At 53.5% G+C, this 23,726-nt stretch overlaps 1 protein-coding gene across 1 annotated transcript in view; it reads left to right on the top strand.

The window, feature by feature from the left end:
- CACNG2 (calcium voltage-gated channel auxiliary subunit gamma 2) overlaps positions 1-23,720 on the top strand; it is a 109,672-nt gene extending 85,952 nt beyond the window's left edge. Inside the window, exons 2-4 of the mRNA XM_002914522.3 lie at positions 10,496-10,579; positions 21,922-22,062; positions 23,121-23,720. Of these exons, the coding sequence (XP_002914568.1) occupies positions 10,496-10,579; positions 21,922-22,062; positions 23,121-23,656 (761 nt within the window). The 3' untranslated portion in view covers positions 23,657-23,720. The remainder of the gene's footprint in view (positions 1-10,495; positions 10,580-21,921; positions 22,063-23,120) is intronic.
- The last annotated feature ends 6 nt before the right edge of the window (positions 23,721-23,726 follow it).

Below are 23,726 nucleotides of genomic sequence, written 5' to 3'. Positions count from 1 at the left end.
TCCATCTGTGCCCCCCAGCACGGAGCCCAGCAAAGGCAATAGCACCTACCACTTACCCAGCATCTGCTAGGTACCAGGCACTGTGCTAAGCCCTCTCACTACAGTGCTTTAGGCAATTCTCACAATGCTATCAGGCAGGTCCCACTGCCTCCCCATTTTACAGATAAGACTGGGGTTCAGAGAGGTTCAGTGGTATAACTGGGATACAAACTCAGCCTGCCTCCAGATTCTGGGGCTAACCATTGACCTTCGCTGCCTCCCTAATAGTAGGAAATGAACTAATTGAATTGTATTTCAGGAAGATTCCTTCATGGCCTATGACAACACCCAGGCCTCCAGGTCTACTTCACAGAGTACGTTTTAGGTTGTTTCCTTACCTGTGCAGAGGGTCCTTAACCTCACATGGAGCAGGCTTTCCATCACATTGTGAAGTATCTCAGAGGCGGTCCTGTCTCCAGGGCCTGCTCCACCGTCAACACGCGGGGGGCGGGGGGCACAGACGACAAAGCTGGGATGAGGGCGCTTGAAGTTCAGGACCCAGATCCTCCCCCATCCTCGGACTTAGTGAAGTCAGGCCCATGTCAGTCCACAGGGCAGGGCCCTGACCACCACCTCCAGCACCAACCCACCAGCCCGGTCTCTAAGGACGAGGCCTGCTGGTCTTCACCAGGATCTGTTACATTCTTCCTGCCTGAGGTCCAGCCCGCCGACAGGCCCTTCCTTCCCCGCTCCCTTTGTCCAAGGCTGGCTTACCGCAGTGCCCCGCCTTCCATCACCCACCGCCACAGCTGGCGCGGTCAGGAGCGAAGTTCATCCGGAACGAAGACGTGGTGAGGAACACCGAGACACTTCTTCATTCATTCATTCGTTCAGTTACTCTATAGGTATTTAGTGAGCACTTGCTATATGCAAGCACTGCGGGTCCAACGAGCTGCCTTCTAAAACTGTGTCTGGTATCAGACCCATAGAAAAGACTATTTTCACGTGTATGATTGTGTTCATTAGGAGTAAGCTTGGCTCCCAGGGCTTTTTTCAACTAAAATTATACAGGGTGGTTTACTTCTGCCTCAGCACTCAGCTCTGGAGGTAAGATGCCCAGGGCGGGTGCGGCTCCGTGGTTGCGTGGCCCAGGTGCCCTGCGTTTATTCTGGGGTCGTGCAGCTCTCCAGCCCCAAAGTGGTCTCGCGAGGCAAGGAGCGCCAGATCCCACGCGCCCACCAGAAGCGCTTTCCAGAAGTCCCACCCACCACTTCCGCTTGCATCCCATTGGTCAGAACTGGGTCGCGTGGCCACCTGGCGCTGCGCGAGCAGTTGCGCTCCCCAGAAGCCCTCTGCGCGGTTAAAGAGTGGCCGGATCTAGAAAACGCGGCGCTAGGGCATTGTGCCATAGCCAGGTGTAAAGAATAACTACAAAATGAGACCCTGTGTACTCAGCGCCAGGTTAGGAGCTAGAGCATCCGGGGCATTGAAGCCATCCTGGGCCTTCCTCTGCTGCCACCACCACACGCCCCACCTCGGGTCCACACCCTCTTGAATTTGGTCCGTTGCTGCCTGGCCAGGCTTTACCAAACGTGTATTTCTAAACGACCTACAGCCTGGTTGTACCAAGTTTTTAACCTTCGTGAAAATCGAATCATACTTCATATACATTTCTGCAGCTTGATTTTCGGGTCAGTGTTATGTGGGTGGGATTCGCTGTGATCCACTCATTTTCACTGCTGTATAATATCCCCTCCGATTAATATACTCCAAGGTGTTATCATACTTCTGACAGCAGAAATGTGGGTCGTTGCCGGCGTTTTGCTGTTAACAGCAGGGCTGTTAGGAGCATTCTCATACACCTCTCCCTGTGCCTACATGCAAGCGTTTGTCCAAGGCAAATTTCCAAGAGAAATTGCTGGGTCGTGGGATATATACATATTTTCATATGGTCAAATAGACTTTTAATAAGACAAGTGCAAAAGATGCCGGTGCCCCAGGGGTTCTAATAGTCGAGATAGTGTTCATCCCATTTAGGAGGATGGAAATGTGTAGTACACTCCCTGCCCACAGGCATATGTGTGCACACATACACACAGAGACTCATTTGTCCATTTATTCAATAAACATTTGTCATGCAGCCCTTATCATTAATTCTAAGACACGCCATCGATGTAATAATGATTCTTTCAGAGAAAAGAAACACTGCTGTAAATGAATCCATCAATTATAAGACACATTCCAATTTCAGGAACACTGAAATGTGCATGTGAGCATCTTAGAATCAAGGGAAATAGGGTACATTCGTGGAGCTCTCAAGAAGAAATTTTGCCCCTAGGAGCTTACAGACGTGCATCTACTTGTTCCCAACAATACCAGAACACCGACTATGATCAAAGCAGATACAAAGTGCTTGAGAGCCCCGCTACCCAACCCCAAGTGTGACCCACAGGGGTTACTGCAGCATCAGCGTCACCTGGAAGCTTGTGAACAATGGAGTCTCAGGCCCCACCCCAGAACCACTGAGTTAGAATCTGGCTTAACGTGCACCCCAGGTGATTCCCATACCCATTAAAATCTGAGAAGCAGGCAGAGGCCCATCGGGAAGGGAAGGAGTCTTTCCAGTGGAGGGCAATCAAGAAAGGCTTCCTGAAAGAGGCATCATTTGAAGAGGAAAAACTATATTCATTGAGTGCCTGCCCTGGGTTAGGAACCACACTAGGAAACTTCATTTCTGCTATTTCATTGAGTCCTTAGAATCACCCCACGCAGCAGGGATGAATATCTCTATGTTAAAGAGAGGCACAGAGAGGTCACATAATTAGCTCCAGGCCACACAGCTAATAGTAGCAGAACCAGGCTTAGAAGGCAGATCTTTCTGCGTCTGGAGTCCAGTCTCTTCTCCCGCATCACATGGAAAGAACTTACAAAGTGGCTGTGGGGACAAGCATCAGGACAGGATACAACTGAAGGTTGCAGGAGCAAGTACTCCCTGCTGTGCTCAGCACCTCTGGGAGGTGACCGCTTAGACCAAACAGAAAGGGCAGAGTCAGGGAAGGAAGGCGGGCAGCCAGACACCTTACCCCATGCTCATCCCGCCCGGTGACTGCATGGGGCCTAGTACATAGTAGGCGTTCCAAACAATCCAGGGAATGCATGGACGCAGGAGCAAACTCACGGACTGCCACACAGGCTGCTTCAAACCCTCCACCACAGCTGCTGCCGGCGCTGTGCCGAGGGGCTGGGGTTCCAGCCAGGGAGGAGCCCGGCACTGCCCACCCGCCCCAAGGTCTCCCGAATCCCCGCCGGCAGGGAGGGCCCCACCAGCAAAGCAAAAAGCCAGGAGCAAAAAAGGTTTAAAACACAGAGAAAGCAGCTCCTACCAAACCCTTCATTTGCTTCACTTAAAAAATTACTTAGCCAGCCTCCTGCCGCTGCCTCGCCCCCTCCCTCCGTGCACCCGCCCGGCTCCTTCGGCTTCTCATGAATATGTGGGAAAGAAAACAGCGTCTGTTCAGCCCCTAATGACCAGGTTTCTGAAGAGCTTATTGTATCTCAAAGAAATGAGACAGCAGTTGGTGTTGTGAGATATTAATGTGCTTTTTACAAAGCTGATGAAACCTCCTTTAAACTACTTAATACCTGCAAGCTGAAATTTCCAGTCTGAGGGCAAATTCCTGGAGGCAGAGCGGCGCAGGCAGCCCAAGGCACAGCCCTTGGCCTTTCTGTCTCGGCTTGGTCTGCAGTCTTTCGGCTTTGGGGTTGGTGGGGGCACTGCTGCCCTTCGGGGTGGGGGTCCAGTAGAGATTTCGTGATTGTGGGACCCCTTGGCCGAATAACCCTTTCTAGTTCATGGTGTGAGAGTCCCCCCAACGTCCCCATCCTCTGATAGCTCAAAGCCAATGCCTTTTGGAGGAGAGGGGGGTGAGATGCCCCCTCCTCAGTTCAGCCTGGGCCCCAAGCCCCTGGGAAGCTGGCCCCTGGCCCCTCTCCAGCCATCTCCCACACTCACCCTCACCCAGCAAGCCTCTACATGGGACCCATCTTCTCATAAATCTCCAGTCCCACTTGGAATTCGCATATCTGCACCAGCCGGCCCCTCACATGGGTGGCCCTTCATGCAGTGGTGTGCTGGTAAATATTTAACAACTGGTTCTCTGAGCAGGGAAAGAGGACCTCGACTTATAGTACGTGCCAGTTCTCGCGGTGCGCATCCTCCCACCGTGGCTGGTTTCCAGCTGCTCGTGTGAGTTAGGAAGAGACGCAAACAAGCAGATCCCGGGAGCTGGTACGAGCCTGCTCCAGCACACCTCTGCCTTCTGGCTTCCTTGTACCCCAACTCTGCTCAGGGGGGGACCTTCCCTGAGCCCCTGAGATGGTTTGTCCCCCCTCTTGGGTGCCCAGCACTTCCCTGCCTTTGCTTCTGCTGATCCCTTTCCTAGAAATCTCTTCTCATCCCCCACTACTTCCTCATCACGCCCCAAGACACACACGCGTGCACGCGCTCACACACCTGGACGTGCACCCCTCCTGTGCGCTCCCAGACATGCTGTGCTTTGGCACAGCATCTACCCCACTACACCACAGCATCCGTCATCCATCTCCCACCACACGCTGCAAGTTCCTTGGGGACAGAAGGTATTTTTTCCTCTGTGTCCTCAGTACGTTGCACAAAGCATGGGACATAGTCAGGGCCACGCAAATGTTAGCTGAACAACTCTGCTCCCATTAGGCCATGTGCATTCTCTAAGATAGCATCTTTACATTCTAGTAAATTCTGTGCTGTCTTCCTCACCCCCCACCCCCAGACAGTGAGCCCTCAAAGGACAGGGATCAGGTTAGATTCTCCTCCACCCACTCCAGTGCCAGGCACTTGGGCAGCCCTTAATCCCTACCTTGGGGAGAAAGCCTGCCTAAGGATGAAGCCAACTGAGAGGAAAACCAGAGATGGAAAGAGATACCAGATTTTTGAGCACCTAGATCCATCCGTGCCTGAAGCCATATCAGCCCCTGGGCTTGATGACCACTAACCAGAAAGAAATACAGCAGAACTCTAGGCTTGTATCAGGAAAGCAAGATTATACACTCTTCACTGACTGTTGGGATGTCCCACAGATGTTCTACCAAATTTAAACTCCAGCAAAGGTGATTGAATGACCACCTCCATTCATGAACCTCGGGACCACTTTATTTGGATTCAGTCCATGGCCACAGAGCTCCAAGGGCTCCTGGAGACCCCTTCCACCTCCAGCCCACCCTCACCACCTCACTGCCACCGTCAGCCTCAGGGACTATGGGACCGATCCCATCATGACCCAGTTCACCTCCGTTATTCCTCACTACCAGTCATGTGTCCTTTGGAGCTCTGTTCACCTCCCAATCTGACCCCATCTCCAACTCCCCCAGCCTTCCAAATCCTTGCCCTGTGCTCCCCAGCATTTTGTCTGGATGTCAGCAAACTCCCCATATTCCTAACAACCTCTTTTCTGCTCACTCTTATAGAAACCCAGCTGTCCCTTCAGGACATCACCCCCTTGCGATCCTTCACAGGGGGTGTTTTATTACCCATACCCCTGAGGTGGTAGGACCCTCCCTGCTCTTCACTGTATCTTCCCTAAAGCCTTGCCTCTCTGAGGCTCACCCAGCCTTCTCTTCCCCGACGCTCTCCCGCCCATTCCCAATGTGGGCCATCCTCTCATTCTTCGAGGAGTGAAGCATCGGCCCGCCTCATTCTCCAAGGCCACCCTGCAGCCCTCTTGGATTTCACAATCAGGCAGACAGCCAGCCCTCCCGGTACCCGGCCTTGCCCACCTTGCTCAGGCAGCACGTATCAGTCCTGCCTCACTGGCTGTTCACCACTGAACCACGTACCAATCAGCCCCATGAAGAGCAAGAGGGCTGGGCAGGGGTGGTTCCTGGCTGTGGCAGACAGAGCAGGGAAGGGCCGGGACTGAGGCCCCATATCCTCTCCCCACTCCCAAGAACGGGTGGAGGGCTGAGCTCTGTGCCCCAGGCCCTGCAGCTCTCCAAGCCATGGGCCCAGCCCAGGCACATCTGCCTCTGCGGGGGGGGGGGGTGGGCCAGGGCCCCAGAAGCACGGAACTTTCCTACAACCAGAGCGGCTGGGCCAGGCTGGGCACACACCACCACCCACGAGAGAACTACCTCTGAGGTTCCCGCTCTTCTCCTTCCCACCCCGCACTCCACCATCCCCAGGAGCATCCCTCCCTGCCTCCAGGGTTGCCCAGGATGGAAGGCTACCCTTCTGGGAGAAGGGTATGGTATGGGACAGGGTAGGAGAGAATTCTGTACTTACTGAGACGAAACAAGTCTTACTCTAACAGAGAAGGGTTGGAAGCTTCTGGTATAGTTCCCTGTGTCAAATCATGGTCTAGACAGGGCCATGATTCATCTTGAAAGAGCCTCACACCAATAGTTCCTAAAAACCAACAGATGATCTGCAGTTTATTAGAATAATGTGATGAATCCTTTGCATATCAACCTTAACTTGGTCTGCAGTTTCCTAATATATACTTGATTGCATATAGAAAGTAAAAGTGAATGCTAGTCTTCTGTGTTAATTGGGATGACCTTTCTGGTTGCTAGATACTTTGAATGTCATCCCTACCTCCACCCAACCTGAGGCAATCTAGTTCATGGTCTTATCCTTGACCCTGACATGACCAATCACCATACCCCTCAACAATCTCAATCCTTAGCACCCACTTTCTGACTCCTATGCCCCAGCTTTCCAGCTCACTCCCATGACCCCCCTGTTCCAACAGTTCCTTGACCTCCCATCCTAGGCTTCCAATGCATTGACTCCACCACTCTCCACTGCCCCCTTCCCCAGCTTAGATCTGACCCATCTTCATAACCACTGCCTGCCCTACCGCTACTCTCGTGTTCATCCCACAGACCCCCACCCTGGTTAAAGACAACCCTCCAGCCAGACTCTGCCACACCCTAAATGTAGCCAGAGAAAACCACAGATTCTCAAAGGGACCTTCAAGGCCCAGACACACATGCTTCACATCTCCGGCCTGGTCCATTCTCTCTCCCTGTCTCATGGAGGAAAATTTCACTCCCTTCCTGCATTATCAAATCTCCAAACCTGCCTCCCCTTCCTCATGCTCCAGTAATGGTCCTGCTTCCCATCTCATCAAGAAAATGGAAACAACCAGAAGAGAAGTATCAGGGCTCCCACCATGTCTACTCACCCTCTGCACCTGTGCCCACAAGTAACGCCTTCCCTCCTGCTACAGCAGACACACCACCATCTACCCCAAATGAAGCCACCCTTGCCCTTGTGTCCTGGACCTCATCCCCTCTCACATTGCTCCTGCATTGCTCCCTCCCCTCTCAGGTCATCACATCTTCCCTCTCTACCAGAACATTTCCACCAGCATCATTCACCTTAACATCTCCCCCCAACACAGAATGGACAGAGCAGCAGACACCCCACTAGCACAGTGCAGGGGGGCAGAAGGAGATGGAAGGAAGGAGACAACAAAGGATGTGCTGGGGGGCTCAGGTAGCCAGACCAGCACATGCAAAGGTCCTGCGGTAGGAGGGAGCATGCATGAAGGATGGCTGAAATGGCATGTACACAGAGAGGGAGGTGGGCAGGAAATAAGGCCAGGCAGGGGTCAGGGTCAGGCCTCTTCAAGATGCTGAGCTTTCCCTAGAGCACTGGCGAAGCTGTGGGGCATTTCAAGCTAGAAGTGGTTTGATCAGATTTGCATTTTCAAAGGGTCACTATGATTACTTCTTAGGGAGGGATAAGAGTAGGTACAAAATGACCAGTGGGGAGGCCACGGCAGTCATGCAGGGAAGCCAGGATGGTGGCCTGGCCGTGAGTGTTGCTGCCAATGGAGAAAAACTGACAATTCTGAGAGATACTAAGAGCCAATGCAGATAGGCCATTCTGAGGGAGGGAGCCTGCAGTGAGGAGGGAGAGAAGTCGGCAGTGGCAGGTGGGCTCAGGCTTGCACAAGCAGCGATGGAGAGCATTCCCTGAGCTGATTGTGGCCTCCAGAAGACCAGTCTTGGGGGAGAAAGATCCCGAGTTCAGGTCTGGACCTGCTGAATGTACAGAATGTAAAACATCTCCCAGGACACATTGGATAGGCAGGTGGATACCCGGTCTGGCCCTCACGTGAGAGTCTGGGCTGCTGGCAACCTCACACAGCATCTCCATAGCATCTCTTGAGCCCATCCTCTGTGCGGGGCACTGTACTGGGAGCCTACGGTCTATGAATGACTGGGCCCGGCTCGTGCAGAGGAGCAGCCAGGCTGCAAGGGGAGCAGGTATTGGTGTGGGCCACCAGCACGAAGCTCAGGGCCCTTAGAAGGGAGACGCGGAGGTAGCACTCACGAGCCCCGGGTCTGGGGTTGAGCACTGTCCCTGATTTCTGAGGAGTCCCGGGCCATGTCAGGACTGCGCTGTACACCTCACCTCCTCCACCGATCCCTTATAAAGGTGCCTGGCACCAGGTTGGCACTGACGATATATTTGTCAGATTGCATTAAGAGAAAATGAAAGTGCTTTGCAAAGTGCGTTGCAAATACACGGATTTGTGATTTGAACAATAGGGAGGATATTTTATCCTCTTAGGGGATATGAGGACTTCTCAGGAGAGAAGAGTGTGTAGTCAGACGAGGGGAGAAGTCCTAGAAGGAGTGGAGACCTCCTGTGAATTCTTGAGGGCAGGGTGGAGAAGCAGGGTGGGTGAGCAAGAAGAGGAAGAACCCAGACACTTAGACAGGAAGCAAGCCCCAGGGGAGCATTTCCAGTGACCTGTTGTGCTCCTGAGATCCCAAAGCTTCAGTGACGTTACCAGAAGTCCTCATAAGCTCTGGAGAATGGTTTTTCTTGCCGAAGTCAGGAAAGGGGGTGAATTTGATGCAGAGACAGCGGGGGGGGGGGCGGTCAACCACCTTCTCTGTAATATATAATAGCTAGAAATGCCTAAAGCACCTATCTTTATGTAAGCACACCTGTATCCTATATAAGCAGGTGTGTATGATATATACGGGTCTATGTAAAAACGCCTTAAAATTCCTAAATAATATCTATAGGGCACAAGAAAACCTACTTTACGGGATCTGAAGGCTGAGCACTCTATAGGAAAATAAATTGCTAACACATACTGAGGACTGTATTAATTAGGTTATATTAGCTACTGTCACAGAAAAATCCCAAATGTCAGTGGCTGAATATAGTCAGCATCCAATTCTCCCTCCCAATGATGCCCCCAAGCACTTTTCCCGACGTGCCAGCCACTGCTCTGAGCACTTTATATGTGTCAGCTCATTGAATCCCCACGATGATGCACGAAGGGAGAACTCTGATCTCCACTTTTCAGATGAGGGAACAGGCATCTCCGTGAGGCCAAGCTGGACCCAGGCAGCCCAGCTACGGGAGCTGCCACGTCTCCCAGCAAGGGGTCGGTTATTTGTGCATTCAGAGAAAGTTCACCGTCGTTGGCAATAGCTGGACTAGTGCCCGGGGGTACAACGGTGTGTGAAACAGACGGAAGTTTCTGCTGTCACCAAGTGGACCCGCTCCTAAGCTCTATTCCAGGCATTGGTCCTTAAGGAAGATCGCATTCAATAGTTGGCTCTTTCACTTAGTGGTCGCTGGCACGGGGGGGGGGGCAGTTGGGGGGGTGGCTGTGACGCTGAGTTTTCACCTGAGCCAGTGTTCATCTTCCCAGCCATCACCCCTGGAAAGATTTAGAGTCAATAGGCCTTCATTTGAGCCCTGCTTCCACCATTTCCTGGCCATGAGTACTTAATCAGATCAAGTAGCCTCCCTGAGCCTCAGTTTCTTTATCTGTATAATGGAGGAGATAATACCCCTCTCACAGGCCTGTGGTAGAGCCAAATTGAGTCGTAGTTCATGAACCTGGCAGAGGGCCAGCCTCGGGGGTGGTGGGGGGGAGGGGGCTCAACCTCTTCCCTGCCCCCACCCCCAGAGCCTTTCAGCACAGCTGGGGGCTGGGCACCGTGCATTCCAGGCACCGCAGATGGGGAGCCGCCTTTGCCAGCTCATTTAAGGGCCGTGGGAACGTTTGTCAGCATCCATGTGGGGTCTCCCTTCATCGCAGAGCGATCTGCTCTCTGGCATGCAAAATGCGAGGTGACTCCCAGCCGAGCTGGGGCACAGAGGCGGGTGGACTGACCCGTTCATCGGCCTCCTCGGAGGCAGTCCCAGCCCCGAGCCAAACCCCTGCCGCCCGCCAAGCTTCAGCTAATCTTCAGAAGCCTCTGTGCAGGGATGGAAGGCTGGGTTTTGAAGTCTTAGGCCTTAGATCCTCTCTGCGGCACCGCGGGGGGGTGTGTTTTGATTCACCGGGCAGATGTCCAAACAGACAAAGTGATACCTTCCTTCAGGGGCCAGGGAGAGGGCTGAGCCAGCTTCAGAAGAGCGAGAAGTCAGCAAGAGGCCAGTGGGTGCTGAGCCCCTGGAAACTCTGAGGTTTCAAGCATCCTTTCTGCTCTTGTTTTCCAGGGAACTTCAAAGGTCTCTGCAAGCAAATCGATCATTTCCCAGAGGATGCAGATTACGAAGCTGACACAGCAGAATATTTCCTCCGTGAGTGCATGCAATTTTTTTTCCCTTCTGGGGGGCGGGTCCTGTCCCTCTAACCTCCAGAGCACCAAAGGCCAGGACGATCTAGAGATCCCTGACTCAGCAGAGGGCAGGAAAAAGGAAAAGGCTGAGCCTCCCTACTTTCCTCCTGTCCAGAGGCCAAACCTTCATGCATGCTGTTCCCTCTGCCTACAACACTCTTCCGTCCCCCTGTGTCTGATAAACCACTACTCAACCTCCAGGTAGAAGGCTGAAACATCACCTCCTACAGGAAGTCCTCCGTGCCCCTGAACGGGTTCCCAGAGCACAGCACCGGTGGGGTGCTTGTGTATTTGTGTAAACATCTCCCTGGTGGTCCTGCCGATTCTGTGAGGCCAGGGACCCTCCCTTATCTTGTTCACTAGTTCCTATTCCCAGCCCAGCGCCCTGCACATAATAAGCGCTCAGTAAATATTTCTTGAATAACTGAATGAAAGAAACTCATCACGCAGCGTCAGATTGGAACGTCTCCTGAGACAATACGTGAGATTTATTTTTCTTCCTCCACAATCAAGTCAAGGTTAAATCCTGAAGTAATAGCTATGACCTTCAATCCACCTGAGGCATATTATCAGAGAAAGCATTTTGAGTCCCAAAGAAAATTTCTCAAGAATCAGCAAAAACTAACAAGGTAAAATGCTCCCTGAGAAGGGGATTTCCAGGAGTGGGGCTGAGGGTCCTTGACGCCGGGGACAGCAAAGCCACCTTGAGCAGAAGTGGTTGAAAGCTCTGCTCCGGGCTCTCAGAAGGCTCTTTCAGAAGAGGTTTGCTCTCTTCCCAAGAGCATGCCCACCTTCCGCCCCCAGTGCCCTTCCCCGCTGCTCAGAGGCCGCTAAAGCCTCCCTCCCATCCCCCACAGCCCAATGGCTAGCATCACTCTCCTATCACTTTTATGGAAAGTGTAGGAGGAATTTCATTACATGGATCACCCTGTCTCTTTCAATAACTACTCCTCACATCAAAGCCAACTCCCGGGTCAGCCTGGAATCAACCTGGTTTCATTGAAAAGCGCACGGAACATGAAGTCACCCAGGCAGCGAGGAGGAGAAAGGAAGAGAACACGATGTAATTTATAGAGTTCTTTTTAAAGGGAGAAAAATATCTTACAAGGCTCATCATTTCCTTTTATGAATTCCCGAAAGACACTGCTCTTAAACGGAATTCCTAAAAGACCATTTGATTGTCCTTCCCCCTTACCATGTCAGGGCTCTTGAAGGAGCCCGGGGCGGGGGGGATGGCATAAAGGCAGGCTGAGACTGACTCTGTGAGCCTGTGCTCAGTGCTGGGGAAATCGAGGGGAAAGAATGGCATGCCCTCTGTGGCCCCAAGCAGAGAAATAGCTGGCCTTGGGATAAGGGGCAGGGCACAGATGCGGCCTGCAGGAGAAGGTAGAAGCGGGGGACCAACGCTGAGCCTCACACCAGGAGCCACACGGGTTGAGCACATGGAGGATGTAATATTTAATCAGCTAGACACCAAGGGCTGGGCATAGGAACTTTGTCTCCTTTGTGGCTGTGCCTTGAACAGCTTCTGGAATAGAGGAGGTGCTCCATAAATGTTGTCTGTGAATAAAGGGCAGATACAGGATCCTTCAGTGGCTATTTCTACCTCATCTATATACTTCCATTTCCTTAATATTAAAGAGAGAAGAGCTTAGAGTGTTTGGTTTATTTTGATGTCCCAGGACAAAAGACTCGAACCAGTGGTGTTAACAGGGCAGGATTCCAAGGCTCTGATGTAAGCCTACTTAATCCAACAGTATTTTTTGAGTATTTGCAACAAGAGTTGGCAAACTTTTTCTATAAAGGGCCGGACAGTAAACATATTAGGCTTTGTGGGCCGTACAGCCTCTGTCCCAACTACTCAAGGCTGTCCTTGGAGTACAGACAGAGCTCCAAAGACACTTAACTTTATTTACAAAAACAGGCAGCAGGCTGCATTTGGCATGGTTTGCTGACCCCTGATCTATAACGTGCTAATCTTGGGCTAAGCAACAAAAGTAATTTTTTGAAAGTTGGATGATGTGAGTTCCTATCATTCTCTAATAGATTCGAATCCTAATTAGATTCTCTCATTTTTATTAAGCTCTTACCCGATTGGCTAGAGAAGCTAGAAGGCAGGAAATCCTTCTTCTAGAAGGATCCCCAGCCCCACTGAAGTGGGTGGAGCTAAGGCCCCCAGGAGGTGGATGGAGCATCTCCCAGAGGTGGGAGCACTTGCCCCACAGGAGGTGGGCGGCACTCTACCTGGAAGTGGGCGGGGCTGCAGCTGGGTGGGCGGGGCCTGAGCCAGCTCCCAGTTGGGGTCTGTTATACCCATCCTCACTGTGAGCCTACTATACGGGAGGCCAGGAGAGGGGCTCACCGTCTAGAAACAGGCCCAGGAAGGGAGCATGTATGCCACGATGCAGGCAGAGTTAGAATGAAGCGTGTGGTGCTGAGGGAGCCTGGCCCCAAACAAACCAGAGATGATTCCAGAAGGAATGAGACTTGGCCTCTGGAAGCATTCCCTCGTTTACTCATGAGACATTCACTAAGCACTCACTCCGTGCAAGGTACTATTGTCGGTACAGGGGATCCAAGGGTGAGCAAAACAAAGCTGGCGCCTCTGTGAACTTGATATTCTAGTGGAGGAAGCAAGCGGTGAGCAGGCACAGAAATAACCCGCGATAGTTTCAGAGCTGTGAGGGGGCGGGCGGAGGGCAGGGCTGTCACTTAGATGACGTAGGACAGCTTCTCTAAATGAAGAAAAGGAGCTAAGAGGATTTGGAGGAAGCATATCCCTGAGGAGGGACTGGCAAGAGCAAAGGCCTTATGAAGGCAGGGCGGAGGAGGGGTGTTTGGGGGTCGGGGGAGGTGGGACTGGCCCAGCACAGCGCAGGAATGGAGGGCATCCCACCGCACGAGGTAGGAGAGGTAGCAGAGGAACCCCACCGTGTCGGGAAGAAATCGGATCCCATTCCAAGTGCGATGGGAACCGTGAGCAGGGGACACTGATTTAGAAGGTCAATTCTGGCTGCTGGCTGGGGAGGCAGGGAGGCCAGTGGGGGACTGCTGTGGACATTCCGGACATCCTGATGAGAGGCTGTGGCCGTTGAACAAGTTAATTATATAGTCTGTTAAACTATGAGGAGTGATATGGAGAAAAATCCAGCAGGAAAGGGAAATAGGAAATTCCGGGAGGGGAGGGTGTCAGTAAAATCCTCCTTGTGAAGTTTGAGTAAAGATCTGAAGGAGGTGAAAGGGAGCCATGTGGAAAGCTGAGGGGAGACTGTTCCAGGCAGAAGGAACAGCAAGTGCAAAGGCCCTGAGACGGGAGCATGCCCGGAATGTTTGAGGAACAGGTCTGACGCCAGAAAGATAAGAGTAGAATGAGCAAGGAGCAGCCAAGGAAGAGCCAATGCAGAGAGGCCCCAGGGCCCCTGCAGGTCATAGAAAGGGCTTGGGTATTGCAGGAAGCCATCGGAGGGTCTGAGCAGAGGAGTGACACCATCCCTCGTACATTCTACAGGACTCTCTGGTTGCTACGTTCAAAGAGACTGAAATAGGGCAAGGGCAGAAGCAGGCAGAACAGTTAGGAGCCTGCTGGAAACAATCTAGACAAGAGAAGGTGTCCTGAACCAAGACAGAAGCAGTGAAGGAGGTGGGAAGGGGTCAGAGCTGGAAAATATCCCCAAGGATCTGCAGATAGGATTTCTGGAAAGGCTGTATGTGGATTTCCCAGGGAAGGAAGGAGTCAGGATTTGAGTACAAGGCTGGGATTGGGGAGAATGTGAAGCTCAGCGTCAGCCACCTTAAGTCAGAGAGGCCTATGGGACTCCCTGGGGAGATGCCCTGGAGTCTGGGACTCCCGGGACAGGTCCTGGCCCAAGACAGGAGTATGCCAGTTGTCAGCCGGTGGATGATATATAAAGCCACGAGACTTGCTAAATGGACCGAGGCAGTGGTGCAGAGAAGAGGGGCAGGGTCAGAGCCCCAGAGGCCAAGGCTTAGAGGCCAGGAAGATGAGAAGGGCCCAGGAAAGGAGGCTGAGGAGGGTGGCAAGTAGGTGGCCTGGGTCACCCCTACCATCCTCATTCCACCAGCTGGACTGAGAATTAGAACAGACAGGGAGGAGAGGGAATGCCAGAAGGGCATGGCTGCACAGGAATGCAGAGCTTGTCTCCTGGGGTGGCAAAGAAAGCAGGGCTCACTTGCCCTCAAGCCATCAGGCCAAGCTTCGGGCATTGTCCAGTGCCTCTTGAGGGGGACCGGCAAAAGGAAGGCACCCAATCAATATCTGATGGAACAAATGAATGAATGAATGAATGCTCTTACCCTCCCCCAAAGCCCCATAGGTATTTGAGGAATTCCATGGCTTCTCCTGAACCACAGAGTCCAGGGGCTTTCTAGTGACAGGCCCTGGCCACCAACCTGGGCCTCCTGACATCTGGGCCCCACGAAGGTGTGGCTAGTGTGGCCCTCACCCCCCCATCACTAGTTTGCCCAGGAACAAATGATGGCCGGAACTATTTCTCGCAGCAAGCTCTAGGGGGTTACCATGGGTCTGTTCCAGCACTCCCCCGTCCTCACCCTTCCTTCCCAAAACTTGAGCACAGGTGAAGACAGAGGCAGTGGTGACCTGGGTGTGACTTCGTCAGTGTGCGTCCATGTGTCTGTCTTTGTGCACAAGGGGATGAATCTGTGCTGTGTTCTGTGTCTTATGATGCCTGTGTGTCCACGCATCTGAGTGTCTGTCTGAACGTGTACGTGCCTGTTTGCTCGTGTCTGCGTGTGTGTGTGTGTGTCCAGGAGACGGGAGTCGGTATTTCCCAGTGGTCACAGTGTGATTTGGAAACATCCGAAGCTGTCACCCGTACTCACTCACATCCAAGCAACCAGAGCAAACGTTTCTCTGAGCAGGGCCGACCTCCTGCGTGCCACACACGGTGACACTTTCAATTCGGTCCTGGTTCATTCCTCTAAGTGCTGGTTGCACCTGGCAGGCCAACTTCACCACCTCGTCCTGACTCACAACCTGCACTGTGACAAACACTAGCCCCGGTAACCCCGGGCCCATGAGAAACTGCCCCAGTCCCTTGTGCCTTGATGAGAACTCCCATTTCCTGGTGCTCGTCACACGCCTGGTGCTGTCGTAATTGCTCAAAATGGGTTGACTCACTACTCCTCATCGCAGGCTAGGAGCTGGGTGTGCTCACGATCTCCCTGCGGCAGGGGGACCACCGAGGCTCAGGAAGGCAGGCAGGGTGGCCAGGAGAGGCACACAGGCTGCCTCTCTCCTGAGTTGGTGCCGCTGATCGGCGGCCCTGAGACAACAGGGACTGGGACAGCCTCCAGCGCCTGCGCAGATGGCACTCCCCAAGGAAGCTCACGGAGCTTCCAGAATTCTTTTGTCATTCGATACAGCACATTGTACTACTTTAGACGTTATCTGCGTTCCCCTTCTGAATGCCCTGGGAGGTAGGTCCTGTTGGTGTCCCCATGCCACAGATGAGAAAGCGGAGGCACAGAGGACACACTGCCAGTGGGGGGAGAGGGGCTGGGATGGGGCCCCAAGGAGGCCATGTGTGGACCCCAGACTCTTAACCACCACTCTCGACTGCTCTCTCTCCCCTCAAACGGGGTCTTGCCCTTCCTCTTCTTCCTTCCCCAAGGATGTTCTCCTCCAGGAACACCTCCTCCTCCTTCTCCTCCCTCTGCTCTCTCTCCCCCTCTCCAGACCCTCTCTCTCACATTCATACACGCGTGCTCACACATACATCTGTGGTCCTGGCCACCCCATCCAGGCCAGCGTGGAGGGGAGCAAGGGAGATATGCCCAAGAGTTTAGAAGCTCCTCCTGAGCCACTCCTGGGTGACCCTGTCCCGTGAGAATGCACCAGATCCCAAGTGGGATAACAAACATTGAGAGTTGAGCACCGTGCCCAGAAATTAGGGAGCCGCCCTCCGTACACCTGGTAATGACAACCATTATGATCAAAGGCCACAAGTGACACAGGGAATAGATAGGACAGTACCCTGGCCTGGCTGAGTGGCCCCTATGGGAGGTTCTGGGGCGCAAGGCACCGTCAGAGACAGACGGCACCCTAGAGATGATTGAATCTAGGCAAGGAAGTGGAAGCCAGGCACCCCACGTGATTCGCACAAGCTCCTCCAGAGCTATCACTGAGCTGTGGGGCTCCCCAAGCCCCAAAGCTGCCCTCTGGCTCTTCCACGGACAGGCTCTCCTGTGCTCACCCTCATGTCTACAACCCCCCGTTTACAGCTGCAGCCCAGACCGCACCTCGGTATACCACACAAGCGCGTCCACCCGTGAGCCCCCCACCCTGGCCTGGCCTTGGCCCACCTCATTTCTTTTAGAGCTCCCCAAGCCCTCCAGGGGCTCTTTGTGATCCAGGGTCTTCCAGTTCCCAGAGCAAGGATCCTTCCTCCAGCCCTGCTCATGCTGCTTCCTCTCCCTGGAACACTCCTCACCCTGCCTCTCTTCTGCCCTGTTGGCTTCTCCTTATCCATCAGATGCCAGCTCCAACATCGCTCCCTCCGGGAAGCCCTCCTTGATCCCCACATGAGCTCAGAGGATGCTCTGAGGGGCGGGAGGCACAGGCCTGAGAGCAAGGGAGGGCAGTGATCAGATACCCAGACCCTAGAGGCAGACTGTCTGGGTTCACAATCCAGCTTCTCCACTTCCTTGCTGGGTGGAATCAGAGAAATGGCTTAACCTCTCTGTGCCTTAATTTTAGCTGCTGTATGAGGCAGGAGTTCCAATATTTACTTTGCAGAGTTGTAATAAGAACTGATGAGTTAACATGCGTACAGGGCTTAGAACAGTCCCTGCGTACACTAAACACTCAGTGAACATTCGCCATCTATGTGTGACATTAGCCTTCATGGTGCCATACAGACACCTTTCTCTCATAGCACTTTATCCTGGTTGATAATTACATGTTTATCTGTGTTGCTAGCTGGTGACATACATCTCCTTCATGGGAACCCCATGAAGCCCCATAAAGACTTGGAACCCCATGAAGCCCCATAAAGACGTGGAACCCCATTAAGCCCCATAAAGACATGGACCAGGACTGTTTTTGAAGCCCTAGGTCTCCCACGCCCAGCCTGGAACCTGGCACTGCGGCGGACGCTCGGTCTATATGTATTCACTGGACCCACAGCTGGTCAAAAGCAAAGCATCTCCCCACGCTGGACCACGCGGCCTTTCCCCGGTACAGCATATTACATTCTCAGCCAGGAGTGGCCAAACTGCAGCTAGTAGGCCAAATCTGGCCCACCCACTGTTCTTGCAAATAAAGTTTTATTGGAAAAAGCCCACACTCATTTGTTTACATAGTGCCTAAGGCTGTTTTCATGCTACAAGAGATAAGTTGGGTAGTAGCAATAGAGAACATAGGGCCAGCAAAGCCAGAAATATTCATCCCTTTACCGAAAAAGTTTGCCAATACCTGCTTTAGATGTATTTGTAATCTCCATGAAGCCAAGGCCATGGCTTCATGGGGTTAGTCTGAGGTTTCAGTGGGTTTATCCACGTGCCAGGCTGGGGCCCAGCGCACAGGAAGAGCTCCATAAATGTTGGTACGTACTTCGTAGTCCCATATGCTGACTCGTAGGAGATCAATAAATATTTATTCATTGAATAAATCAGATACCTTCTGCTCCTCGTGATAGATTTTAGCACTGAAACCACACCAGCTTCAGGGGGAATCAAGACAATCCATGGGGAAGTCGTGTCTGGATGAAGAGGGGATAATAAACATCGCACCTTTCACTATACACTTTCCAGGGTAGAGCCAGCAGAGAGGGTCCAATTTAATCTTGACAACAGCACTTCTCAGACTTTCGTGTTCGAACGACTCGGGTTACATGCTTTTGTTAAAATGTAGATTCTAATTCAGGAGCCACAGAGTAAGGCCTGAGAATCTGCAGTTCTAACAAGCTTGCCATGATGCTTCCCATGCTGGCCCTCCGACTGCCCCTCGAGCAGCGGGGCCTTACATTCCTGTGAACTGGATGTTAGGTCCCTTTTCCCATTCTACAAGATGCAGAAACACCCAGAGAGGTAAAGACCCTTGCCCACGGTCACGCTGTGAAGGAGTGACAAAGCCAGGATAGGAACTCAGGTGTGAGTAACTCCCAAATTCCCACTCTGCCCATGACACCGCCCAGCCAGAAAGACCTCCTTGGAGAAACTTCTCCAATACAAAAGTCCCTGCTTGCTCTGAAGTCACTTCCTGCTCAGCCTGAATCTGGGTCCTGCAAACTTCAGCCTTCCTAGGCATGGTGCTGTTTACCAGCTGTCCCCTGTCACCTTCGTTCTAGGCAAACCTCTTCCGGGGGAAAGGCTGGTGTTTGGGTTGACTCTGCTGGGTTGGGGAGGCTACTGTTGGTACTGCCCGCTGGTTACCCTGCTCCAGAGCACATCATAAGCTGCTCAGGACCTCCTGAAGTGGTCCCATTACTCTCTGCAGGCTGCAACACAGCAGACCTCTCTCCCCAGCCTCCTTCCCTCTTGTCTTTGCACGCGTGCGCGCGCGCGCACACACGCACGCGCACACGCCTGCACACACGCACGCGCACACGCCTGCACACACAGCATCCCAGCTCCCTCCCCGGCTGGCGCTCCCTCTCTCTGCTGTCTGGAAGGCTAAGTCTGGATATCCGGGCTCTGCCAGCAGGCTGAGCTGACACCATCAAGCCCTGGCTGCCTGGGAGGCATTTGCTCTGAGGGTACAGGCTGGGTTTGCCAAATGCAGGCATACGGTGGGCAGGAAGCGCCTGCTTTCTCGGAGGGAAAAGACTGGAGAGCTTCCTCCTCCACTCTGCTCATCTGAACCACGGCTGCTACCCCTCGGAAGACACACCAGCTTGTCTTTCTTCCTTCTTGCTGTCACCCTCCATTCCCAGCCGGTCAGAAATCACATCCACACGGAGAGGGCAGAAGCATGAGAAATCATCTAACGGTCCACACCCACTTTCATACGTGGGAAAACCAGAGAGGGCAAGGTATCTGTCTCAGCCACACAGCAAGTGAGTGGCACAGCTGGGACCCCAAACCCAGATCTCTGGACCCTGCAGCACCCTTCCCAGGCTCCTTGGAAGCCCCACAGGGAGAGTACAAAGTGGTTCAAAAGTGGGGCTGATCTGAACTTGAATTTTGACTCAGGAGCTGGGCTGCCTTGGACAAGTTACTTTGCCTCTCTGAACTTCAGTTTTCTTGTCTACAAACCGGGGCTAAAAAACACAGCCCACTGGGCTGTTATGAGGATTAAATTAGAGAATGTATGTTAGGTACTCATTCAAGACTTGACACAGAGTAGGTGCTTATCAAAGATTCTCTCTTCTCTCCCGAGTCTTCAACAAGCTCCCCTCTCCCCGTATGCTTAGGAAGATGAGGATTCAGGCAGCGCTGAGCGTGCATGTCCAAGCATCATGTATGCGTGTGTAGGGGTGCAGGGGCTGGGGGATCAGGCTGGGGCACAACAATTAGCTTAAAAAGGCTTGCAGGGGGAGAATGTCCACTCAGCCCTGGGGGGAGGCGGCCCATCCCTGCCTGCCAGAGAGGGGAGCCCGACTGCCCAGTAACCCAGGTGCTCTCCCTACGCGCCTCATCCTCTGGCCCCTAGTTCAGGTTCACCCTTCTTCGAGTCCCCCTAAAATAATCCACTCGCCCAACAGCATCAGTAAGCAGTATAGACTCCTGAAGATCCGGGGGAAGAGAGAGGAGGAGTTTTATACCACATATCACAGCAAACTGCCTAAAATGCTCTTGGAAAAATTCTTCAAGTTCTATATAGCAAAACTCTCTTCTCCACAGATTTTTGTAGCCACACTCCCACCAAAAGGGATGGGGAGCAAGGGAAGACTCTACTCCCAGCAACTTCCTCTCCTAAGCGCACATCTCCAGCCAACCAGCTCCCCCCACCGCCCCCACCCCTGAGCTGAGCCAAGGGCCCTAGACTTCCTCAGAAGCCATGTACCCAAGGTCATCACGGCCTCATTTGAATCTGGAGAGAAAGACTATGGTACTCTCCAGAGACACTTTGTGGAGGCCCCGGCACCTCTGGATCCCCATCCCGACACTGCCCCCCACAGAGGCCCACTGCTGGCCTGGCCTGCCCCGCCCCTGCCCCTGCCCCCGCCCTCAGCCATCTGCGTCCCTCTGCCCTCCCGTCCTCCCACGGGCAGAAGTAAACTGTTCCTGAGGGTGTTCTTTTCTTGTGCCTGTTTGTCGGTCCTTCCTTCTCACCTTATCCTGAAGGCGTTTTTTGGTTTTTGTTTTTCACTTGTTCTTTTCTTGGCAACATGTCTGCTCCTTCCTCTGTCTGGACCACCTCACCACGTTTATTCACTCAAATGAGCCTGCCACTGGGGACCTACGGTGTCTCCAGCACCCACCCAGGCGGTGGGGACAGTGAGATTAAAAAGAGANAAAAAAAAAAAAAAAAAAAAAAAAAAAAAAAAGAAGAAGCCACAGTTCTCACCTTCGTGGGACCCCACGGCTTGGGGAAGCATATATAGAAACAAGTTTTTCCTATACCAACTCTCCTTTATCCAGACTTTACTACGTGTCCTCAGAGACTTATCCAAGTGCGTTATCAGAATCAGCTCATTTAATCCTCATGGCAATCTGAGGAGGCAGGCACTAGGACCATCCCCATTTTACATGAGGAAACTGAGGCACAGAGAGACAACTCGCCTAACCGTACAAAGCTAATACATGCCAAACCCAGATTCAGATCCAGATCGTGTGGCTCCTTCACCACGATAACATGCTGCCCCAGGTGCCCCAGCGTAGAGGAAGGGAGGGATGGCTTTGCTTAAGGAAGTCAGGGAAGGCTTGACAGAGGAGGCGAGTTTGAGTTGAGTTTTGATGGATGAATAGACGTTTGCTGAGTCAGAAAGAGCAGGAAAAGCACTTCTAGTAAGAACGGTCAGTATGTCAAAAGTCAGAAGCATGCAATGACATGACATGGGAAGTTTGCTGTGGCTAGACCAAAGGGGACACGGGGACCAGGAGTGGAGACCAGAGGCATGAGGCTGGAGATGGGCAGAGGCCAAGTCACACAGGGCCTTGTGGGCCTCATGAGGCACTGGCATTTGGTCCTGTAGGCAGACAGGAGCCCCTGAAGGGCTATGAGGTGGGCACTGGCTTGTTCCTCCTCCCTCCCTCCCTAAGCAAACTTGACCCTGGCCCCGCGTCCACGAAACCCCCGCTCCGTGGGCCACTCCCTCCCCCGTGTGTCCCTCTGGCTCACAGCTGTGCCATTCTCTCTCCCTGACCGCCCATGTTCCACAGGGGCCGTGAGGGCCTCGAGCATTTTCCCGATCCTGAGCGTGATTCTGCTTTTCATGGGCGGACTCTGCATCGCAGCCAGTGAGTTCTACAAGACTCGACACAACATCATCCTGAGTGCCGGCATCTTCTTCGTGTCTGCAGGTAATGGCCTCTGAGCTGCGCAGGCCAGAGCCCGGGCCCACCTGCGGGGAGAAGGCCGGGGTTTGGGCACCCAGCAGCTGGGAGGACCTGACAGAGACAGGAGGGAGGGAGAAGACGGATCTCCAGGACTTACAACAGGTCAGGTCATAGGGAAGGCAGGTTGTGCCAGGGCTCCTGGCCCGCAGTAACGTCCAAGCCCCCTGCTGAGTCCTCCAGAAACATCCCTGGACCCTGTATCTCAGCCCAAGGGCCCATCTTCCTCCCACCTTTCAGAAAAGGACCCAAATCCCAGGTCCCTCTCAGAATACTGGGCCTATCCTCACTGCCCTGTCCCCTCACTGTCCCACCCCAGTGGGAGCAGGCAGGCACCGAAAACCACATACCTCAGCCCTGTTACAGGACAAGTCACATTGCTTCAGATGCCAGAAAAAGCTGATGGCCCTACTTATCACACCCCGGCCCCCAACAGCTTCACATGCGCTAATTCATTTAAAAGAGTGAGTCCTACCATCTCCACCCCCCACACACACACACTTTACAGATCTGCAAACTAACTCAGGTCACCCTGCCAAAGGCTTTGAATCCAGGCAGTCTGGCTCCAGGAGCCAGTCCCAATCCCCTGCTATACCAGCTTCAAACCTCTTTGCAGCCTTGAGCAAGTTACTTACCCTCTCTGCGATCCACTTCCTCGTTCGCAAGCCCCTGGAAAGGCACTGCACAGTGAAGGCAGGGAGCAAATGCTCAGTAAACAGTACCCCTTACTATTACCCCGTGCGTGGTGGTAGACCGCCTCTCTTTCCTCTCCTCTCCTCCCCTAGCTTCGTATCCATCAGCCCTCCCCTTTGTCACTCTCTCCAATGGCATGATCCAATATTAAGGCAATGCTTTACCACTAGCCCTCTATTCTACGGCGCGGGCCAGGCAATCCCTGGAGCCAGCAAGGTCCAGGCGGCTGTCCCTGTCCGTTAGTCCTGCCCAGGGCCTGAGACCGCCCTAGGAGCTAACCACCCCTCTCTCTGACCCCCTCCCCCGCCCCACGCCCGCCCTGTGCCCCACAGGTCTGAGTAACATCATTGGCATCATAGTGTACATATCTGCCAATGCCGGAGACCCCTCCAAGAGCGACTCCAAAAAGAATAGTTACTCGTACGGCTGGTCCTTCTACTTCGGGGCCCTGTCCTTCATCATCGCCGAGATGGTCGGGGTGCTGGCCGTGCACATGTTTATCGACCGGCACAAACAGCTGCGGGCCACGGCCCGCGCCACGGACTACCTCCAGGCCTCTGCCATCACCCGCATTCCCAGCTACCGCTACCGCTATCAGCGCCGCAGCCGCTCCAGCTCCCGCTCCACCGAGCCCTCACACTCCAGGGACGCCTCCCCCGTGGGCATCAAGGGCTTCAACACCCTGCCGTCCACGGAGATCTCCATGTACACCCTCAGCAGGGACCCCCTGAAGGCCGCCACCACGCCCACCGCCACCTACAACTCCGACAGGGATAACAGCTTCCTCCAAGTCCACAACTGTATCCAGAAGGAGAACAAAGACTCTCTCCACTCCAACACAGCCAACCGCCGGACCACCCCCGTATGAAGCCCGTGGGGGGCCTGGCGGCGCCGCAGGAGGGGCGCGCGGCCCCCCCCCTCGCGTGGGCCCCCCCCCC

This window comes from Ailuropoda melanoleuca, chromosome 15 (assembly GCF_002007445.2).
Source record: "Ailuropoda melanoleuca isolate Jingjing chromosome 15, ASM200744v2, whole genome shotgun sequence".
In the NCBI taxonomy this organism is placed as follows: domain Eukaryota; kingdom Metazoa; phylum Chordata; class Mammalia; order Carnivora; family Ursidae; genus Ailuropoda; species Ailuropoda melanoleuca.
The sequence above is the reverse complement of the archived record's forward strand: the minus strand, read 5'-3'. Positions and strand labels throughout refer to the sequence as shown.